General features: G+C 35.4%; 1 protein-coding gene across 5 annotated transcripts in view; it reads right to left on the bottom strand.

Annotated features, from left to right (window-relative positions):
* TBC1D32 (TBC1 domain family member 32) overlaps window positions 1-23,229 on the bottom strand; it is a 189,087-nt gene that overhangs the window by 80,129 nt on the left and 85,729 nt on the right. For all 5 annotated transcript variants that reach the window (XM_036870860.1, XM_036870863.1, XM_036870861.1 and 2 more), the window contains 2 exons: window positions 19,345-19,461; window positions 12,566-12,654 (listed from right to left, as the gene is read on the bottom strand). In XM_036870860.1, coding sequence (XP_036726755.1) covers window positions 12,566-12,654; window positions 19,345-19,461 — 206 coding nt within the window. The remainder of the gene's footprint in view (window positions 1-12,565; window positions 12,655-19,344; window positions 19,462-23,229) is intronic.

Raw genomic sequence — 23,229 nt, 5'->3', positions numbered from 1 at the left:
GGTAAACCTCCAATGTTCTGCCGAAGTTGGGAAGAACAGTAACCTAGGCTGAGTGGGTAGGAATTGAGAGAATGTGAGGGCATATTTAAATCTTATAATTTGAACTAATCCTATTATTGAAAATCTTAGACTTTCACACCTAATCCTCTATTTTCATCTCCATTTTCAGTGGTGTCTCTAATTCCTAGTATTTCTAGAACACTGTGATAAAAAGTTGCTTCTGGGCATTCATACTTTTAGCTTTGCTGACCTACTAAATCAGTTACAACTTAGCCATTTGTTTTGTAGCTCCCAACATTATATTGTGGATATCTCCATCCCACAATCCTTTCTGAAAAAGTTATCTCCATCAAAACATGGGAGTAAACCAAGAAACAGGAAATTAAATCCCAGGTAAAAGAGAATCCAACTCAGAAGAGAGAAGAAGCAATTCCCAGGATGATGGTGAAGGGAAATCCCAGGAAGGCTGATATATAAGGCTAAAAGATCCTCCAGTACAAACACATGTGATATAAGAAAAAAAGATAAAATATTACCTGATGTCCTTTAGTTTATTATTCACAAATATGAACAGGACATGGTCCCTGCCTTCAAGAATGTAAAAACCTTAAGACCATAAAATATAATTGGGCAGAATGGCTATAAGGCCCTTGACATTTATGTTGCAAAACAGCAGTCCCCAACCTTTTTGGCACCAGGGACTGGTTTCGTGGAAGACAACTTTTCTATGGACTGGGGGGCGGGGGTGGGGAATGGTTTCAGGATGATTCAAGCACATTACATTTACTGTGCACTTTATTTCTGTTATTATTACATTGTAATATATAATGAAATAATTATACAACTCACCATAATGCAGAATCAGTGGGAGCCCTGAGCTTGTTTTCACTTGCCACTCACTGATAGGGTTTTGATATGAGTCTGCAAGCAGTTGATTTATTATGGTCTCTGTGCAGTCAGACCTCTCTGCTAATGATAATCTGTATTTGCAGCCGCTCCCCAGCACTAGCATCACCGCCTCAGCTCCACCTCAGATCATCAGGCATTAGAGTCTCTTAAGGAGCGTGCAACCTAGATCCCTCGCATGCACAGTTCACAGTACAGTTTGAGCTCCTGTAAGAATCTAATGCTGCCGCTGATCTGACAGGAGGTGGAGCTCAGGCAGTAATGCGAGTGATAGGGAGCAGCTGTAAATACAGATGAAGTTTGGCTCGCTCACTGCTCATCTCCTGCTGTGCAGCCGGGTTCCTAACAGGCCACAGACTGGTACCAGGGGTTGGGGACGCCTGTTGTAAAACAATTCAATGTATGGGTCAGGCATTATATTCTCTGGAACCAGACCATCTGGGTCCATACACCAGCTTCATTAATTACTAGGTGTGTCATCTTAAAAGGCTTAACTTCTGTGGCTCAGCTGAGTCATTTTAAAAAATGAAGCTAATTAGAGTACCTATTTGATAGGGTGGTTCTAAAATTAAGAGATTTAAATGTGAAACTAATACCAGTACCTGGGGCATAATGAGCACTATACAAGTGTTATGCAGCAGCAGAGGTAGTGTATTTTTTTTTTTTTAGGACAGTCTGGAAATACATTAGTAGATACACAGAAAATGAAGCAAATGGGAAAAAGCCATGCAATTGATAACTTCAGAAAAAATAAAGTAGGAAAAAGGAAATAGTCATAGTATACTACTTGGCCCATAAATGAATAATATTTATATAGACACAATAATGTAAACTTTCAATAGTGATTTAATCAAGATTGTGATGAAACTATATAGCAGGGAGAGAGGGAGAGCAGAGGAAACCTAAGTCCTAAGACTCGAAATTCTTTAAGACAAGAGATCAGGAACATCCCTGGTGGTCCAGTGGCTAAGACTCCATGCTCCCAAGGCAGGGGACCCGGGTTCAATCCCTGGTCAGGGAACAAGATCCCACATGTCATAACTAAGAGTTCACACGCCACAACTAAAGAGCCCGCATGCTGCGACAAAGATCCCGCACACAGCGACAAAGATCCCAAGTGTTGCAACTAAGACCCAACGCAGCGAAATAAATAAATAAATAAAATTTTTTTAAGTATTCAAAAAAGACAAGAGATCAAATCTAAATTTCAAAAATCAAGACATAGTATAAGCATGATATTTAAAAATCTAGAGGTGATTACCAAAAGAAACAATTCAAGGACTTGAAAGTGGCAGCCTCTGAGGAGTGGGAGAAAGATAAGTAGAGGATTACTTATTCTGCATTCTTAAAACCTTTCCCATACTCTCTGGCTGTTTAAACTATATACATTTATTGTCTTAAAAAAACAAAAAATAGTGTTTGGTAGGTATCAAATAGACCATGAACTAATACCTTCTCCAGCTGCTCTGCCATAAAAAAGATAAACATAGACTCTTTGCTGGAATTGGAAAGTGAAGTTAAGCTGCACAGAATCTGGACTTTACTCAGTCCTTTGCTTCTGCTCAAATAATTAAAATAAATATTTGTTTTCTAAGCTCTAAATCATCTAAGAAAGTTATCTTCACCTCGTTAAATTTTACCTGTAATGTAATATAACTGAATCAATATGATTTAATTTTGGTCATAAAGAAATGTTTTGGGTAAAGAAGTTAAGAAAAATTTAAATGCCAATTTAACATTCCTAATGAGTTTGTCTACACTAGAAACCTGAAATAAAATTCCTCCTGAGGAAAGGATTTAGGTTTAACCATAGGAAACTGGCATTATTGACCTACAAAAACAGAAGTATTCTGAAGGAAAAAAAAACAAAAACAAAAACAAAACAAACCTTAAGTATATTCATTCAGTCAGAACTCCAGGGCAAAGAATTGTTAACCAGAGTTACCAGACTCCTAAAACTTGCAGGACTGAATGTTAAAACATTAAGACTATAATTGGGGGCTTCCCTGGTGGCGCAGTGGTTGAGAATCTGCCTGCCAATGCAGGGGACACGGGTTCGACCCCTGGTCTGGGAGGATCCCACATGCCGCGGAGCACCTGGGCCCGTGAGCCACAACTACTGAGCCTGCGCGTCTGAAGCCTGTGCTCCGCAACAAGAGAGGCCGCAATAATGAGAGGCCCGCGCACCGCGATGAAGAGTGGCCCCCACTTGCCGCAACTAGAGAAGGCCCTCGCACAGAAACGAAGACCCAACACAGCCATAAATAAATAAATAAATAAACCCAAAGTTAAAAAAAAAAAAAAAAAGCCTTTAAAAAAAAAAAAAGACTATAATTGGTTACTGCTCTTAACAGATAACAATATGTTATATACTTATTAAGAATAAAACATTAACTTTATATTGACCCTGTAAATTTTGAGATATTCTTATGCTTTATGTAATATTATAACATATAAACACACTAATTAAAGGATTCTTATGCACTGGATAAAAAAGGCTCTTAATATGTATCATTCTATAACCCCAAATAAATTACAGACATCTGATTTATCACTACACACAGATGCATAAAGTGCTGATGCTCACCAGGAGACATCAATATACCCTTGAATAGGTACCAATTAGCATAATCTAGTTATAATCAAAGATAACTAGGCCAGCTTGTTTTTGTTAACAATGGGATCAAGCTATGAGGTGAACCAGCTCACACTAACCATACTGTGAGCCTCTGTGAGGTTCCCTGTGAGGGCTGACTCGAGGAGAGTCCATTTGTCCTGAATGAGTCAGGATGCTGAGAGTTCTGCAGCTGAGCCACAGGCCCCACTTTCGTGGAAATGGGCATTTTACATCATTGCAAAGCTGGATTTTCAAATACCACACACTCTATAATTTTCCTTTCCCTTACCTCTTCCTCCCCTTCACCCTCAGTGACTTAAAAATTGCAGAGTCATGATGCAAAGGTCTATGATTCTTTATCCATAAATCTTAGGACCAAGAATTTAAATTCTTATGCATTTAGCAACTACAGTATACATAGAGTCCAGAGCAATACCTCATAATCAAGCATATTAATATTTCTTTGGCAAAATATATTGATATTTAAATTAGGCAGGCTAAATAAAGACTACAAAGAATCTCATCACTTCAGGTAAGATTAGATGCAGATAGCAAATAAGTTCTTAGAATTTCAAGTCAGAAATTGTGGCACTTGAGGCAGGATAATGCCAAGTTAATACACATTATAATATTCAAAAGTTTAAAAGAATTTGTGCCTATAATGCATGGTATATAGAAATTTATTTTAAAAATCCAACCAAACATCTCTGAATTTCAATTCATTTCTGGAAGTGAAAATCAGTGTCTCCTTAATATGAATGTTTATTTGAACTGTTTCAAGGAATAAAACAATCTCTGAAATTTGGGCCTAATCTTTTCACTTGGTTTGGAATGTATCCTGAATATGGTAGACTCCCCATGAGTTTGCTAATAACCCAAATCAAACCTCACCACCAGAAGAATTCTCTGTTCTTAATTACTATATTCTTTGTATGTCACTTTTTTTTTTTTTTTTGGCTGCGCTGGGCCTTCGTTGCTGCGCATGGGCTTTCTCTAGTTGCGGCGAGCGGGGGCTACTCTTCGTTGCGGTGTGCAGGGTTCTCATTGCGGTGGCTTCTCATTGCAGAGCGCAGGCTCTAGGCGCGTGGGCTTCAGTAGCTGTGGCACAGAGGCTCAGTAGTTGTGGCTTGCGGGCTCTAGACTGCAGGCTCAGTAGTTGTGGCACATGGGCTTAGTTGCTCCGAGGCATGTGGGGTCTTCCTGGACTAGGGCTGGAACCTGTGTCCCCTGCACTGGCAGGCGGATTCTTAACCACTGCACCACCAGAGAAGTCCTGTATGTCAGTTTTTAATTATCATCATCATATAATTAATGTGAGCAGATGGGCACTTGTCCAGGCTACCGCAATGGTTCTGTGAAGTTTACGCTTAGCTATCATCTCTACTTGAATGAAGTCCAAGAATGTTCTTTGTTTACCTCATGCTTGCAGTCATAAGCCTCTTCTCTCCACCCTGCCACTTTTTCCTAGTATTTCTTCCTTGAATACGCTGAAACAACACATATCTAATAACGGTTTAATTACTTCCATGTATGCATCACCATAAATTCCATGTTATACTTTTATAAACTCTAATCAAATACATCATGTGTGTATATTTTACTTAACCAAACGATACAAAAACCCAATACAAAAGATTTCCTTCTGATTAGTACACACAAACAAGCTAGTAAAAATGCAATACCAATTCCCTGCATGCTGATCAAAAATAAGAATGAGACGGGAATTACACACACACTAACCACACCTCCAAATCTGGAGCTTAAAGTTTCTGATACCTATAACCATATCTGAAGAGTAGAAAAGAGAATAGGGTCAGTTTGCCAATAAAACTCTACATAAGCAGCAAAGAGTGAGCAGGGGCTGTGGAGAGCCTGCTCACTAGCGCTATGTACCAAATTCATATCGCAGTTTCAGAAAGTGCTCTGGGATCTCCTGAAGCTGGAAGTTAGTTCAGACTTCTGTAAGTACAAACAGAGTATAGTTTTTGAACATACAAGTTTGCTGAACTTGTGTGGTATGCATATCCAAATGTTCAATAAAATTTGGATATATGATCAAGAGAAAGCTTAGGGATAGATACACAGATATAGGGTTAGCCAGTAAAGAAGTGAAAATTGAAGCCACTGTGGGGAAAAAAAAAATGGAAAAAGGACTAAAGACGTACTCTACAACTCAGCTGGAAAAGTAAGTAGTAGAAAAGGAAAAGTCAACAAAAATGATTGGGTCTCTTTATTTCTGGAATCCTTTTTATCAAAGTCATAGAATTCTCCCCAGCAGACCATATACAGCAGGGTAGCACTTAGTAGGAATTCAGTAACTATTTTCTCAATGAATGAACCAAATGAAAGGAAAAAGTGTCGAAAGTGGGTAGAATATAAAATGGTACAGAGAAGTAAAATGAACCATAGAAAGAGGGCAGATAGAAATACATAAGGTATGAAAAATATGCCTACACTTGAACTAAGCAAGCCCATTTCTAAAAATTAGTTTTAAAGAAATAATTACAGAGAGAGATATTTATAAAGATGTATAATAAAAAAATTAAAATAAGCTACATGTATGAAAAACAGAAAGGTGGGATTTATCCATGTACTGGAATATTATTTAGTCCTTTAAAATTACGATATAGATAAATACTTATAGGTATGAAAGAATAATTTAAAATAATTAAGGCAGTTTAAAAACAATAAGCATATTTTTCAAAAAAGTATTTTCAGCCAAAGGAAATATAGGCATGAAGAGGCTAGTGGTGGCTGTCTTTAAGAGGTATGAGTTTTCCCTTAAGAGGATAATGAGTATTGTTTTCTTTTGCTTTCATTATATTCCAATTATTCTATATAAATAGGAATTCTTTGATTAAGTAAGAATTCTGAATCAGTTACTGATATCTTCCGATTAGCAACAGACCATTTGATTATTTTCTTTAAATTAACTTAATAGAATAAAATTAAATATTGGATATGTGCATGTGTGTATATCCAAAATCCAAAATGTGGATAGTTTTGTAGTCATATTATATTCTAATTTCCAATGTTAAAAAAAGATTACAAGAGAATTTTAAAATTATTTCTTATTACCAGTGTTAATAAGATTTAACTCTAGTTAGCATCTGGGTCACTGGAAATAAATAATTTGGCGATTTGTTGTGATGGAATATTAACACTTGTCTATGTTCAAGATAACCAGGCTGTTTCTAAACTGAAAAACAAATATGTATTTTTCACTTTTCCTCTTAAAGTCATCTTGCAGGTCAAATTTTTTACAAAGTTAGTTATACATAAAACTGTTCATTATACTATATATAAAACTTACTGATTGATAAATATAAAATAACTGAAACAGAAAATGGTTAATTTTAAAGGCTATTCTTTAAGTATAGATTCCTGAGTTTTGCTTTGTAGAAAATTAACAAATAAGTCACATTAGAGTTTCAAGTAAAGAAGTAATAGGTTTTAGAAGAACTATATTAACATTTTTAACCATATTAAATTTTAATGTGTATAATTAAGAATGACTACCTAAGATTTAAGACGTTAAAAATAAGCAATTCTACAGTCTATAACTAAAACTTAATTTTTAGTTTGATATAAAGAAAACTATTAATATTAAATAATGATGTAATTCTTTCTCTATAAGATATACAGTTTTCATACTGAAATAAAATATTCTAGGGAAGAGTATAAAATTCCTCTAACCTACAGATGGCTGAGAAAATCTTAAACTGCTAAGCCTTGAGCAACATCAAAAGTTTCCAGGGGATATTACAACAATAAGAAAAGGCAACAAGAGCAAAGATGAACAAGCAGGACTACATGAAACTAAAGTGCTTCTGCACAACAAAGGAAATCAACAGAATGAAAAGGCAACCTACATAATGGGAGAGAAAAAGTTGCAAATCATACATGTGATGAGGGGTTAATATCCAAAATATATAAAGAACTCATATAACCCAATAGCAAAAAAAAAAAAAAAAAAATCTGATTTAAAAATGGGCAGAGGGTCTAAATAAACTTTTTTCCAAAGACAACATACAGATGGCCAACAGGTACATGAAAAGACGCTCAACATCCCTAATCATCAGGGTAATGCAAATCAAAACCACAATGAGAACACCTCACACTTGTTAGAATGGCTATTTTCAAAAACACCAAGAAATAATGTTAGTGAGGATGTGGAGATAAGAGAACTTTTGTGCACTGCTGTGGGAATGTGAATTGGCACAGCCATCATGGAAAAGAGTACAGAGGTTCCTCAAAAAATTAAAAGTAGAACTACCATAGAATCCAGCAATTCCACTTCTAGGTATCTACCCAAAGAAAATGAAAACACTAATTCAAAAAGACGTATGTACCCTCATGTTCACAGCAGCATTATTTATAGTAGCCAGGACATGAAACAAACTGACATTGATGAAAAAAATGGATAAAGAAAATATGGTATATATAATGAGAGTATTCAGCAATAAAAAACAAAATCTTGCCATTTGTAATAATATGGATGGACCTTGAGGGTATTATAGTAAGTGAAATAAGTCAGAAAGACAAATACTGTATGATCACTTACATGTGGAATTAAAAAAACCAAATAGCTCAGATACAGAGAACAGACTGGTGATTGCAAGGGGCGGGGTGTGGGGGGCAAAACGGGTGAAGAGCATATTCCGTATTTGACAGCTGCTAAGACAGTAAATCTTAAAAGTTCTCATCACAAGAAAAAAAGATTCCTGTAACTATGTATGATGATGATCTTAACTAGACTTTTGTGGTGACCGTTTCACAATACATACAAGTATCAACTCATTATGTTACACACCTGAAATTAATATGTCATGTTAATTACAGCTCAAATTATTGAGGACAAAAACCTCCTTGTGCCTTAATTAGTGCCCTTAAAAGACAGGTGTTCAAGAAAATAATTTGCACCCAGCATATAATAAATGTACAACTTTCTTTAAAAAAGTTTCCAGGCAACTGTTTTAATCAACAGATTTAGCAAATGAACGTTAAACAAATAACCAAAAAGTACTTGGAAATGTGGCGGACATGAAAGTAAAAGAAAATGATACTCCCTTGGGAAGTTTAAATTTTAGTCAGAGATAGAAATAAAATTAAGAATGTGTGAATGACCAAAAAGGCAAAGGACATTCAGGAAAATTATCAGAGTGTTCTTATAGTAAGTCATGGAGAAAGTAATTCATGAAGCAAGCTTTGTCTTGAAGGATGATCCAAATTTGTACAAAGACAGCAAAAGTGAAGACAATATTCAAGACAAACAGGTATACAGGCAATAATAAACACTGTGCTTGAGGGAGATAAGTCTAACCTACTCAGAGCATTAGTTCAGGCTGAGGAAGGTGGAAAATATTATACACAGGAAAAGTGGAGATATTCTGGAGCTCCTTGAAAGGCCCATAATAGAGTCTGGAATTGCCAGTTATTTAAAATGGGAAGATGGAGAGCTTTATAAAGATGCTATTCTCTTCTGCATTAATTACCTCACATTTTTCATTATCTTAAAATCCAATTCCTCACTAGGTAGCCAGGTTAAAGAGAATGAGAACCACATCATATTCACACATTATTACATCCCCCACATGCAGCACAGAGCATACTGTCTAAAAGTGAATTATAATGCTCAAACCACTTGCAGTGTTTTATATAATCTTTGTTCTTAGCCTCTGAGGAAATGCTGGGGAAATAATTACCTCTGGAGTGAAAAACCAGCTATCTGAAATTCAGCAATTTCTTCTGTTTCACTAGGGTTTCTTTTCCTTTTCTATAAAATTCATTTAGAATTTAAAATAGAAACCATATTATGATTCCATTTTTATAAAATATTTCCATATAGCTATTCTTCTGTCTGTATACGCATAGAAGACATCTAGAATGATTTTCCTCAGTGTTAATAATATCACTTTCAGAGTTAGGAGGAATTTCATTTAATTTATTATATTTAATTTCCTGTGTTGGTTAATTTCTTTATAATAAAGACAAATTATTGTTTGAAACACAAAGAAAGAAAGTTAAGATGACTCAAGATTGAACAACTAAATAGATAGTTGGGCCACTTAATGAGATGGAACTGAAAGATTTGTTTTGTTTTTGTGGGAGGAGACCCAAGAGTTCAATTTTAGACAAGTTTGTGATATCTGAGAAATGTATGAATGGAGATATCAGGATGCAGTCATAGATATGAGTCTGGTAGCTCAGAATGATGGTTTAGATTGGGGATATAAATTGGGGCATCCGTTGGCATACAGATGATACTTAAAGGCAAAGGAGTAAGTGGATGAACTAGGGGCAGAGTGTAAAGAAAAAAAGTGGACCCAGGACCAAGCCCTGAGTATTCTAACATTCAGAGGTTGCTTAGAGAATGAAAAGGAGGAGAAACTGCAGCCATAGGAGTATGTGGTATCACAGAAGCTAAAAGAACTTTCACATAGAAATGGCCCATTATGTCAAATGTTACTTACAGTTAGATGAGAATCAAGAGAAGAATCCACTAGATTCATCAGCATAAAAGTTATAAGTGACCTTGAGATGAGCAGGATGTGCAGTTCTGACAGAACTGTAAAGTCAATGTCAAATCTAAGGGGGCTGAGGAGTAAGCAGAGGTGAGCAAGTAGGGACAGTTCGTATAGATATGTTTTGCTGCAAGAGGCAGAGAAATCGGAGAGTGACTGCAAAGGTATGTGATGTCGAGGAGTTTCTTTGTGCGTGTGTTTAGTTTCATTTCATTGTAAAGTGGGACATGTGAAGGCATGTCTGCACACTGATACCAGTAGTAGAAAAGGACAGGTTGGAACTGGAAACAAAGAGGATAGGAGGGCTAATCAAAGGAGCAACCTTCTTGTATATTAGTCATTTACAATATAAGATTTGTAAGACGATCCTGGCAAATAAAAATTCAGAAACTTAAATAGAATGTGATGCTGTTGAATGTGAAAATCCACATTTCCTTAAGCCCCAAATTAGCCTCATCTAAGAGCTGTGGTAAACCTAAAGAAATTGTATCAAACTTACCATCATGCTAGTCTAGATTTTTGAAGCAAGGGGAAAAAAAATAAAGTGAATGGAACAAAGCAATGCTAAATGTAGAAATCAAACACATTAATGAGATGATTTGCTGGGAGGGAACGGTACAATTAAAAACAAAAAACTGTGGGAGTGAAAGAAAATGATACAGGCAAAATCTGAAATACATAGAAACACGAGATTTATATAATACTAAGCTATGATTTAAATTATCACCACTGGACCTCAGTGACCAATGCTAGACTGAAATAGTAGACAAATGAAAGTAAACTTTCATAGAAAAATGAAAGTTTCATTTAAAAAATGAAAGTTAACTTGAGATGCTTAAAAACTTAAAAATACAACTGAGTATTATAAGAATGGACTTCAAAATACCATGAAATTTCTTGTCAAAGAAAAATTTGTTAAAAGACACATAAAATTAAAATACAAACTTTTCCTCAAAAAGTGGTTTTGTCATTTTCTTTGTCTGAATGCTGATATTGTAGACAACACATTTCTTGGCAGATGTGGAAGACTACTGAGATACTGAAAAAATGAAGTCAATTTATTTCCTAAGTAAAACTCAAAAACCGTATACATCAAGTAGACAGATATAAAGAAACACTTGAAGTACTGCTACTTTATATCTATTACTAACATTTTTATAGTGCTTGCTATGTGCCAAGCACTGCTATAAGCCCTTCTAATTTTTCATATGTAAGTCTCATGGTAACTCTGTGAGGAAAAGTATATAATTATCCTCCATTTTACAGATTGGTAACTGAGATCTCACTTCACAAAACTAGTAAACAGTAGGTAGAATGACTCCAGAGTCCATGTTGCTGACCACTATGTTGCACGGCTATTATATGCATCAACAATGGGATGGCAAATTTTCTAGTGTAGGATAGAATGACTCCATTTAGACATTATGAGAAAGCATACACTATGCAAATTAATATATTTTATTCCAAGGAGCATTTTACTTCTTGGATTGCTTTTTACATGACTTAAAATCCTACTGTTAAATAGTTTGCCAGAAGAACACCAAAGAAAATATTACTCTATAAAAGAAAGAAAACATACAGAAAAAAAAATTCACTCAACGTATTAATAACAAGAGACCAAAATCTATGTTCTATAATTAGAAAACTCAGAAACATACTTGCTATGCAAAAGGAGATTCTACTGATAGATTTTCCCCAGAATTCCTCATCACTACTTGCTATATGATTATCTGATGCTATTCACAGAAAGTTAAAATTTAATATGAAAGTACGTTTTGAGATAAAGAGCATATCACCCCAAACTATAATAGCTGCAGCTTTTTTTCCTACCTTCTTTGAACTATAAAGTCCAAAAATGGACTATTAATGAATGTAAAAAAAAAAAAGGCTTAAGACTTATAATATACACTACCATTAGAGAATTCTAATTTTAGAAAAGTAATTGCTTTATTTCTTAGGTAGAACATTCTCTCTGACCCACTCCCCCTCATACATACTTGAAAAAGTTACTTTGCTAGTAGAAAGGAAATCATGAACCTATGAAAGTGAAAATTTTCTTTAATTCAGCTGCTTTTAAATGTTAAGGAATATAAATTCAACCAGAAAATATTTAAACCTTGGGTTAAACAGTATGATTAACATTGAGGTGCAACATTTGGGCAAGATAAATCATCCATTTCTAGGCCTCTTTCAAGACTACATTATGGCAGGAGTCCAAACCAACACCAATCCAGGGAAGCCCCAGTTGACTCCTGAGTAAACTGAATGGTCCACAGAATGCCTCTAATGAATCGAGCAAAAGTGAAAGACACTGTGATAATACAGAACCTAAATGTGGCAAAGGCCATAAAGTAAAAATCTAATGACTATAATTTACTCTGTAATATTATAGAAAGACAAATTACCTTTAAACATGCTTTAAAAATTAGCTTATTTTAAATACGTTTTTAAAGTATATAGAACATATCCTTAACTGTTTTTGCAATAAGAAAACATCAAGTGAAATTCAGCATCTTACCTTAGACCAAAGATGTGTGATTGTTCATAGTTGAATAAAGAACGAATCTTGGCTTCAGAATTCAAAATTATAAGTCTGTCAATAATATCCTGTAAAAGAGACTTAGAGTTAGACTGTTCTTGGCTGAAACCATTTAAAGAATATCAAATCAACAAATATTTATTTAGATTTGTGGTTCTCAAACTCGGCTTTGCATTTGAATGTAGGGAGCTGTTTAAAAAAACTGTTTTTAATTAAGCCTAAATCTCACCCTTAGAGATTCTGAATTAATTGGTGTGGGTGTGGTATGAGCATCAAGACTTGTAAACATTCCTGAAATGAATCAAATGTTTAGCCAAGGCTGCTTATTGCAGCCAGTTAAATACTGTTTAAACTGCTAAAAATGTAAACTACCTTGAAAAACAAATATGAACTCTAAAAATATGAAGCATGAACAGTGGATTTAAATAGTTTTATCTAGGAACTATTTGAGATTTTATTAATAGATATTCTCTGCTCATGTAAATCAGTGGTTTCCAACCCTGAGCAAACACTGCAATCACCTAGAGAACTTAAAAAGTAAATATAGGGCCTCCCTGGCGGTGCAGTGGTTAAGAATCCGCCTGCCAATGCAGGGGACACAGGTTCAAGCCCTGGTCCGGGAAGATCCCACATGGTGCAGAGCAACAAAGCCCGTGTGCCACAACTACCGAGCCTGCGCTCTAGAGCCCGCGAGCCACATTTACTGAGCCTGCATGCAACAACTACTGAAGCCCGCGCGTCTAGAGCCTGTGCTCCGCAACAAGAGAAGCCACCACAATGAGAAGCCTGCACACCGCAACAAAGAGTAGCCCCCGCTCGCTGCAACTAGAGAAAGCCCACGCACAGCAAAGACCCAACACAGCCAAGAAAAGAAAAAAAAAAAAAAAAAAAAAAGTAAATATAATAGCTGCCCAAGCTCTATCCCAAAGCAATTAAGTCCCTATCCCTGGGGTATGATTCTGGCATTAACATCCTTGTAAAAGCTTCCCCAAGTTGTTGCAATGGGTAACCATGCTTAAAAATCACTGATGCAAGTACAGAGAGAACCTGATGCCTAGGTGCCATCAATTGTCCCAAGCACTGACAATTTAAGCCCATCACAAAATTTTGAGCATTCTCTAAACGGCTTTCTTTCTATAAGACCTGGCTTTTGTGCATATCTTTGGGTTCAGGCCTAAGAAATTTATTCATAGCAAATACTTGTCTCTCTCATTGATCATTTTCCTGACCAAGAAACTTGTTACTTTCCATGAGTTTAAATTCAAGATATTTCTGTAACCAATAGGGCAAAAGAAGAACGGTTATGCTAGGGAATAAAGTCACATAATATTTCCTGAGGTCTATGTAGATGATAGTACAAACATATCAAATAAGTAAGAGGCCAGGAAATAAGCCTATAAGGAGGAGGAAATAATGGATCTAAAAATCACATCTGAAAAATACTAAACAAGATACAGTAAAAACTGGATTTTGTATGAACTTACCAACTGAAAGCTTACATGGAACACTTAGGAATGCATTTACCATTCTACAAATATCTTGTAAAATATGTAAATAATATTAGCACAAAGAGTTTACAATCAGCAAATATTAAATAAACTGCCTAACAATGAAGAATGAAAGGATTGCTATCTTAAATAATCTGTCCTTGTTGGCTGCTACTTAGCTGGACACTCATTTCAAAACAGTACATGACACCTTGTGACTCCAAAGTTCTAGTTCTGAATCTAAGTACTAGATACTGTAAGAATACAAGGTAGAGAATGTATTACCAACAAGTTAATAGCAGCTATCTATCAATGATAATGCATTTTCAGAGAACAAATGTTACAGTAAATAAATTCTTCTTCAAAGAGGATTACACTGATGGATCACCACTTAGGGAAGTAAAGGAAACTCCCGGGAAGCCCACCTTATGGAGAAATTCAGTTTCTAAGCACTACAATGTGTGTCAATAAGGCAATCAGTTTCCTAAATTAAGCAACAGCTTCTGATAAATAACTTAGTGCAAGTAAGGCTTGGGACTCAAAAAGGAGTCTGAAACTCTGCGCTTTTTTAAAAGCATATTGTCTAGCTTGAGAATATGTTCAATAATCTAGTAAGCCAGAATGAAACCAAGACTGGAAAAACAAAGAGGAATATGCATTCTCTATAAATCAATATATGTTTGAGTGCCTATTCTGTTTACAATTGTCCCAATGGCTGTGTTTGTGCTATCTGATCTCTTTTACTTAAGAAAGGGCCAAGTGAAGGGTGAGGAATATGTCAACTATAATGCCAATACTCCTATACCTGCACTATTAAGAGTGGTTTGTGATTGGTTAGTCCATAAACATCCATGAACAAAACTCAGTCTATTAAGGTCCTCCCTTGGGATTTTTCAAAGTGGGGACTGTCTTAGTCCATTCTGGATGCTGTAATAGAATAGCACAGACTGAGTGGCTTATATATAACAGAAAGTTTATTTCTCACAGTTCTGGAGGCTGGTTAGTCCAACATCAAGTTGCCAGAGATTTTGTGCCTCGTGACGACCTACTTTCTAGTTCACAGACAATCAGTCATCTTTTTGCTGTGTCCTCAGATGGCAGAAGGAGTGAGAGGTTTCTCTAGGGTTTTTAATAAGGCACTAGTCACCCCATAAAGACCTTACCTCCAAATATTATCACACTGGGAATGACGTTTCAACATATGAATTTGGGGGGTATACAAACATTCAGTCTATAGACAGGAGGGAGAGGAAAACGCCACTCTGGTGGTGTAGTGAGTTGAATGGTGACTCCCTCTAAAAAAAGATATGTCTATGTTCTAATCCCCAGAACCCATGATTGTTACCCTATTTGGAAAAAGGGTCTTTGCAGAGGTAATTAAATTAAGGATCTTGAGAATAAGATTATCCTGTATTAGGCAAGTGGGCCCTAAATCTAATGACAAGTGTTCTTATAAGAGAAAGACAAAGGGAGATTTAAGAAAGAAAAGGAGACGGCCATGTGAAGATGGAGGCAGAAATTGGTGGGATGCAGCAACAAGCCATGAAATGCCTGAAACCACCAGAAATGAGAAGAGGCAAGGAAGGATTCTCCCCTGGAAACTTTGGAGGGAATGTGGTCCCTGTTGACACCCTGATTTCAGACTTCTGGCCTCCAGAACTGAGAGAGGATAAATTTGTTGTTTTAAGCCACCCACTTTGTGGTAATTTGTTATGGTTGCCCTAGGAAACTAATACAAGGGGGGGATGGTGAACGTGTCAGTATGGAATGACAGGTAGTCCCTCCCATGTGTTCTCCTATAGAGGACACCATCTGCAGAAGAACATATTAATAATAATTACAGCAAACAATTATATAGCACTTATCTGCCAGTCAGTGATTTAAACTTCTATATTTAATTTAATTCAATTCACTTAATTCTTACAACAACCCTGAGATAGTAACAGTATTGCCCTCTTTTTAACAGAGGAGAAAATGGGTCAAACTTGTCCAAGGTCACACAGCTTGTAAGAGGCAGAACCAGGAATCTAATCCAGGCAGTCTGGCTTCAGAATACAAACTCTTAACCACTATACTATGTATATGCCTTTCAATAAAGTCAAAATGGAGAGCAATAAAAGGAAAGGGGGTGGGGAAAGCAAGAGAGATAGATGTCGACCTGACTGAATTCAAAGTTCTATTTCCACTTGTCCCTGATTTTATTGCAAGATGTTAAGTCAATTCCTTTTTTGCCTAAACTAATTCAAATTGAGTTCCTCCAATAACTAAAGGGGTCCTACCTAATATACAACGTATATAAATAGACAGAAAAGAAATAGAAAAGCAATTGAAAAATATATCTGTCAGAGGAAAAGAATATTTTGTGTCATTCATCTTTAATAGACACAAGTAGTACAAGTTGGAAGTTGTTCCAGGGCTTAGAATTTTAGTAGATATTCAATAGGAAACCATGAAGAGTGAAGGCCAAATATTCTTAACGTATAAAGAATTTCTTAAAATTGAGAAACATGACACAAATAGAAAAAAAGCAAAAATAAGTTGAAAGACCACTATGAGAAGAAGAACCGTCAATGGACATTAAACATATGAAAAGATAACTCTGCTCATAATGAGAAAAATATAAATTAACACTTCTTTCCTGTCAGACAAATATCTAAACCACTGACCACATTATCTTCTATGAGCCTGCCAGGAAACAAGCACTATAGTATCTTATTGATGGGAATGCAGAAGGATTATTCCCTGTGGTTGGAAATCTAGCAATACATACTAAAATTACGTATGAATTTACCTTTCAACCCAGTGACCCCACTTATAGAAATCCAGCCCCAAAATTAGTAGTAGGCAGAATTCTAAGATGGCCCCAAGATTCTCAGGCCTTAAACACTAATGTATCAATAGGTAGTGCTGTAAAGAGATTTTGCAGATGTAATTAAAGCCCTTAATTAGTTAATTTTAAGAGGAGATTATCAGGGTGGCTCTGATCTCATCACATGAGACACTTAAAAGCAGAGTTTTCTCTGACTGGTCACAGAAGAGGAAGTCAGAGAGATTCAAAGCATGAGTGAAGTTCTTCAATGCTGACATGGAGGGAACAATCCGACAAAGCCCTGAAAGCAGCCCCTGGCTGACAGCCAGCAGGAAATCAGGCACTTCAATCCCACAACTATAAGAAACTGACTTCTGCCAATAACAAGAATGAATATGTTATCAGGGATTTTTCCCCAGAGCCTCCAGACAAGCACTCAGCCTGGCCAACATTTTTATATCAGTCTTATTAATACTCTGAGCAGAAAGCCCAGGCGCACAGTACTTGACTTCTGACCTATAATAAGTGGGTGTTTTAATTTGCTAAGTTGGTAGCAATTTGTTATGCAGCAATCCAAAAAAAAAAAAAAAATTACAGACATACTGGTAAACACAAGATAAGCCAAGGCTATTAATTTTGGCATAATTGATAATAGCAAAAGACTGAAAGAAACCAAGCGTTCACCAATAGACAACTGGATAAATAAACTCTAGTACATCCACACAAGAGCACTACGTAACTGTAAAAAAGCATGAGTAAGAGCTCTACATACCCCTAAGGAGTAATCTCAAAGATAGAGGATCAGGACTTCCTGGTGGTCCAGTGGTTGAGAATCCATCTTCCAATGCAAGGGATGAGGGTTTGATCCCTGGTCTGGGAAGGTCCCACATGCCACGAAGCAACTAAGCAAGTGTGCCACACTACTGAGCCTGTGCTCTAGAGCTCGCGAGCCACAACTACTGAGCCCGAGCACCACAACTACTGAAGCCCACGTGCCTAGAGCCCGGGCTCCGCAACAAAAGAAGCCACCGCAATGAGAAGCCCATGCACTGCAATGAAGAGTAGTCCCTGCTCACTGCAACTAGAGAAAGCCTGCACGCAGCAACAAAGACCCAACGCAGCCAAAAATAAATAAATAAATTTATTAAAAAAAACTAAATAAAAGACCAATCCTAACATAAGTGGAAAGATATTTCTGACTATGCACTGTAGAACATCCACGAAAACTTGAGAACAAACATCCAAGCCATTGCGCTAGATTAAATAATTCATTTGTACTTGTGTTCCATAATAGATTTCAATAAAGGTAATAATATTAGAAATATTTTCAAAAACCATTCACTGGATATCTACTATGTTCTATATGTAAATGTGACTAAGATATCCTACTTGCTTTCAGGCCCTCACAGTATAGTAAGGAAGACGGGCGCATAAATGGCTAATTACAAAACTACTTAAGAAGTGCCAAGATACAGAAATTGAGACACAGATGTAGAGAACAAATGTATGGACACCAAGGGGGGAAGGCCGCGGCGGGGTGGGGATGGTGGTGTGCTGAATTGGGAGATTGGGAATGACATGTATACACTGATGTGTATAAAATGGATGACTAATAAGAACCTGATGTATAAAACAAAAATAAAATTAAATTTAAAAATTAAACAACAAAAAAAGAAGTGCCAAGATAAAGTAAGGATAAGATAAAATTGGAACACTTCAAGAATATAAAAGTTTAATGATAAAAATACCTACCTTTATATTTCATTCATATAAATCATCAAAAATTTCCCAAAGTAGAGAAAGTTTAAAAAAATAAAATGTTTAGGGTCAAAAAGAATTAGAATTCAAAATGTCAAAACCGTAAAAAAAAGACAAGACACAGGACAAAGTGACCACAAATAAAAGTAATGATTAACAATGGAATTTCAGAACTAAATAATTCTTTACTAATGCATATATACACATATTTATGTGTGTTCAATTCATAAACTTACCCAAAGATGAGGAACTAAATGTCTCTGAATGATTAAAACAAATTACCCATCTTGGAGTATGAATATAAAATAAGTCTCAAATTAAATAAATATGTATATACTGCCCTCATGGGGCAGTAATATGTAGTTCGTTTAAAATATAAGCAGAAAATGCACTGGACTCTTTGGATATAATTTATTAACATAAGTCATCTAAAAATAATTCATACACATACTTCTATATATGCCAAATCTCTTTCCTAGTTGGGAAGCCTTAACCTTGTTATTTCAATAGGTGCCACCACTGTTAGACAGCCGGATCAAAGATTCCATTTACAGATAATTCAGAAGCTAACATTCTATAGGTTAATAAATCAAACAGTCTTTAAATGTGATTTAGTATACCTTTTTTTCTGTTAAATTGCATTTTTACCACAAATCTTAAAAAGTGGCACTATAAAAGTGAAAGATTAAAAGAAAATGACTTACAATAACACTTGTTGGGACTTCACGAAGAGAATATTCTTCTTTATTAGGAAGACCTTGATTGCCTACAAGCTCATAAACAGCAGGATAAGATAACAGGTTCACCAGTGCTAGAAAAGACTGGGGCGGGGGGAGGTGGGAGGGGGAGAAAAAACCAATCGTTCAAATGGTTCATTTTTTTTTTTTAATCACATCCATGGAAGAGTCATTAATGCGAAGGGCAATTTTTAAAATAAGCCTAATCAATCCATATAACTGAAATATATGCATCTATGATAAGTACAAAATAGTTAACGTCAACAATAATCCATGTACTAACAATACATAACAACTGTAACAAAACATAAATGAGAACTGGAAAGTGCTTTAAAATATCACATATCTCTTGAAAGTTAGGTTCTGACAAAAAATGAAATGAGCCATCATTCTCATTCTTTGCACTGTTATATCTGATGCATAAGAAAATATAAGAAAAATACTTTGTGGCTCTGGAGCAAGATAATAATAAATTCTATACATTACAGCACTCAGGTCACAAGGCTATCTTTATCCTTTAACTACATTCACTGGAAATTCAAGTAACCTAAATATAGTTATTAGAAAAAGCCATGGCTTTTCCTATCAAACCCAGCTCATTTTCTGGTGCAATCTTACCAAGTTAATCTCTCCGTGAAATTTTTAAGCTCCTGCTCTTGTCTTATCGACAAGAATCTGAATATTTTTCTCCGGCACAGTTCATTCTTTGGATTCCCTATGCAGAAGCATGCAGTGGTTGCCCATTACTAAACATCAGATCTAAACTCCTTAGCATGAGTTTCAAGACACTTTACTAACTGACACTTTTCTTCTCTTCACAGTGTCAAAAGCCTCAATTCCCCCGTTAAGTTTCTTCAGCTTGAAGTCACCACTGCAGTTAATCAAATCTGCCTGTGGTCTCCTTCAAGTGACTGCCACATATACAAACCTCTCTTATCCTACTAATGAGCTCCCTTCTTGCCCTCCCACTTACTCATTATCCTACTTCATTAAGCTTTCAAATGTTTGCCACATTTTTTCTAGAAGGCTTTCCAATTAAGTCTGTCCACCTACAGAAGGTCTGTATTCTGCCAATACTTGTATATTTAGTTTGTATTGTATTAATTGCACTTATTTGTAACTACTAAGTTTTCTGCTTGTCATTTTAAAATGTTCACTAGACTCAGAAATTCTGAGGATCAAACACATTAAGAATTTTCACTAAAATCAGAACACTGAGGTAATTAAAAGAATAGTTAATTCAATCTCTCATTTAATAGATGAGAAAACTTGAGGACCAGAGAAGTGAAGTGACTTGGCCAAAGACATATAATCAAAAAATTGGTAGCAGAACTAATCGTATTTTATTTCCAGGCTAAGATTACTCATTACAAAACAAATAATCTTCAGACACTATTAAACAGTATCACCCTTGCTCCGTAGTCCTGACTGTTCAATAAAATGTTCTGTGGTGATGGAAATGTTATGTTCTGAGCTGTACAATATGATAGTCACTAGCTACATGTGACTACTGATGGGCACTTAAGATATGATTAATGTAACTGAGGCTGAATTTTTAACTTTAGTTTTAAATTTGCATAGCTATGTGGGGCTATTGTCTATCATACTACAAAAGCAAAGCTATAGAGAGAAGGAGGGAGGAACTGGACTGAAAGTTTTAAATGTACCTTATTATATATTGAAGCTACATCATTGTTTCCTAAAATTTAAATGACAATTAAATTAAATCCCAAAAGAAAACAGAATCCCTAGGAAAGAATAATATCTAGATCTACAAGCTGGGTGCTCAGACTGTTTACCACAATGAGTTATTTCTAGATTTTTCAGCACATTGTTTAGGGGAATGTACAATTTTTTTTAAGGAGAAAAGTTAATTATTAGTTTACATTGACATTTCAAAGTCAAAGAAGTTAAATTAAATCCCTGTAACCCTAAATTTGAATTAGAAATATTTCCTAGGGATTAAGAATTAGTATTGTACCACTTTATGTAAAATTTAAGAATCCTGTACCCATACAGATTTGTATAACATTTTATAATTTGTTTGTCCTGTATGGTATAGCTGTCGTATGTTACCTTTAAGTAGAAAATAAATCCAACTATATATCAGTTTTCTTTTAAAGAGTCACATGTACTTACAAGAAAATAAGAAAAACAACAGGTGAGTGAGTATATAACTATTTGAAATTTCTTCTTTTAATCCTAAAAATCCAAATATGTATCAGGTATTTTCCTTCAACCTAAAGAAATTCCTTTAGTTTTATCTAAAAGGCAGGTTTGCTGTAAAATATTTTCTTAGCTTTTATTTTAAATTTATTTTGCTTTTATTATTTAAGAATATTTTTGCTGGATATAGAAATCTAGGTGGACTTTTGTTTTCCCTTCCCAACACATTAAAGTTGTTTCATTGACTTCTGGCGTGCACTGTTTCTAATGAGATACTAGCAAAGTTTTCTGCTGTTCCCCTGTATGTAATGTGTGACTTTCTATGGCTTCTTTCAAGATTTCCTCTTTAGCTTTAGTTTTCAGCAGTTTACGTGTCTACAGTGAGCCTTTCTGTGGTTTCTTTGTATTTTTATTTTCCTTCTTTGCATATTCTTCCTTGGGATTTACTAAGTTTTTTGACCTATAAATTTACATCTTTCAATAAATTTGGAAGTTTTCAGCTATTTATTCAAAAAACTTTCTACTCCATTCTCTCATATTCCTGGTGTTCCAATCACACATATCTTAATCCTTTTGATAAGGTCTCACAAAACACAACTTTTTCCTAATTTTTTTCTCTGCTTTTTGGACTCTAATTTCTATTGATTTATCTCAAGTTCATTGAATTGAGATGACATTATTTCTTCTGTCATCTTTAAACCTTGTGTTAAGCCCACCTAGAAAATTCTCAGATAACTTTAGTTCTAGAATGTCAATCTAGTTCTTATATAGTTTCTGTACTAAGATTTCTAACTTGTTCATTCATTACAAGCATATTTTCTCTTACATGCTATTTATGATAACTGCTTTAAAATTCTTGGCAAATAATTCCAACTTCTACATTTCACAGTCAAGCTCTATCAGTTGCCTCTTCCCAGTAACATTTCTTTTATTCTTCATATGTCTAGTAATTTTGGATTATATTCCATATATTGTAAGGATATGTTGTGGAGATGCTGGATTTTGTTATATACCCCCCAAGGAGTGCTTATTTTAATTTAGTAGTTAACATGACTGAACTCAAATTCTAAATTCTGACCCCTGTGGTAGGTGAGATCTGTTAAGTTCAAGTATATAGTTTGAGGGACAGTCACATATTTGGACAGAGTACATACACAGAGTATGGAGGGCCTGATATGTGCCTCTCCTTCCAGGGCCCTCCTTCCATATTCCATATTGTGTAGCCCTAAGCTTTGTGTTCTGGTTTTTCAGGCTTGTTACAGTATGGATTTCTATCTGTGGAGCATCAACTGGTACTTGCCCTCAGGTGTAAATCTGTTAAATCCAGAATCTCTAGCAGTAACATTCTCTTCATCCACATATTGACTTCTCTCCATTTTTTGCCTATTTTTAGATATTCCAGTTGGCTTATTTTTCCTGAGTTTTAAGTGTTTTCTCCTGGAGGAAACTAGTCCACTATTACAGAAAGCAGAAAAGCAGAAATTCTGATTTTTTAAAAATTTTATGATACCCTTTGAATGAAAACTTCCTAAGCCACCATAAAGTCAAAGTCAGGAAGCATTTTAGTGAAAATTGGTGAACATATTAAATATATAAAAGTCATTAAATTATAATAAACCACTGAGTGCCTAAGAATTCTTTTTTTGCCACATTACTATATACTATATGCTATATACTATAGCATGT

This window comes from Balaenoptera musculus, chromosome 12, assembly GCF_009873245.2.
Source record: "Balaenoptera musculus isolate JJ_BM4_2016_0621 chromosome 12, mBalMus1.pri.v3, whole genome shotgun sequence".
NCBI lineage: Eukaryota > Metazoa > Chordata > Mammalia > Artiodactyla > Balaenopteridae > Balaenoptera > Balaenoptera musculus.
The sequence above is the reverse complement of the archived record's forward strand: the minus strand, read 5'-3'. Positions and strand labels throughout refer to the sequence as shown.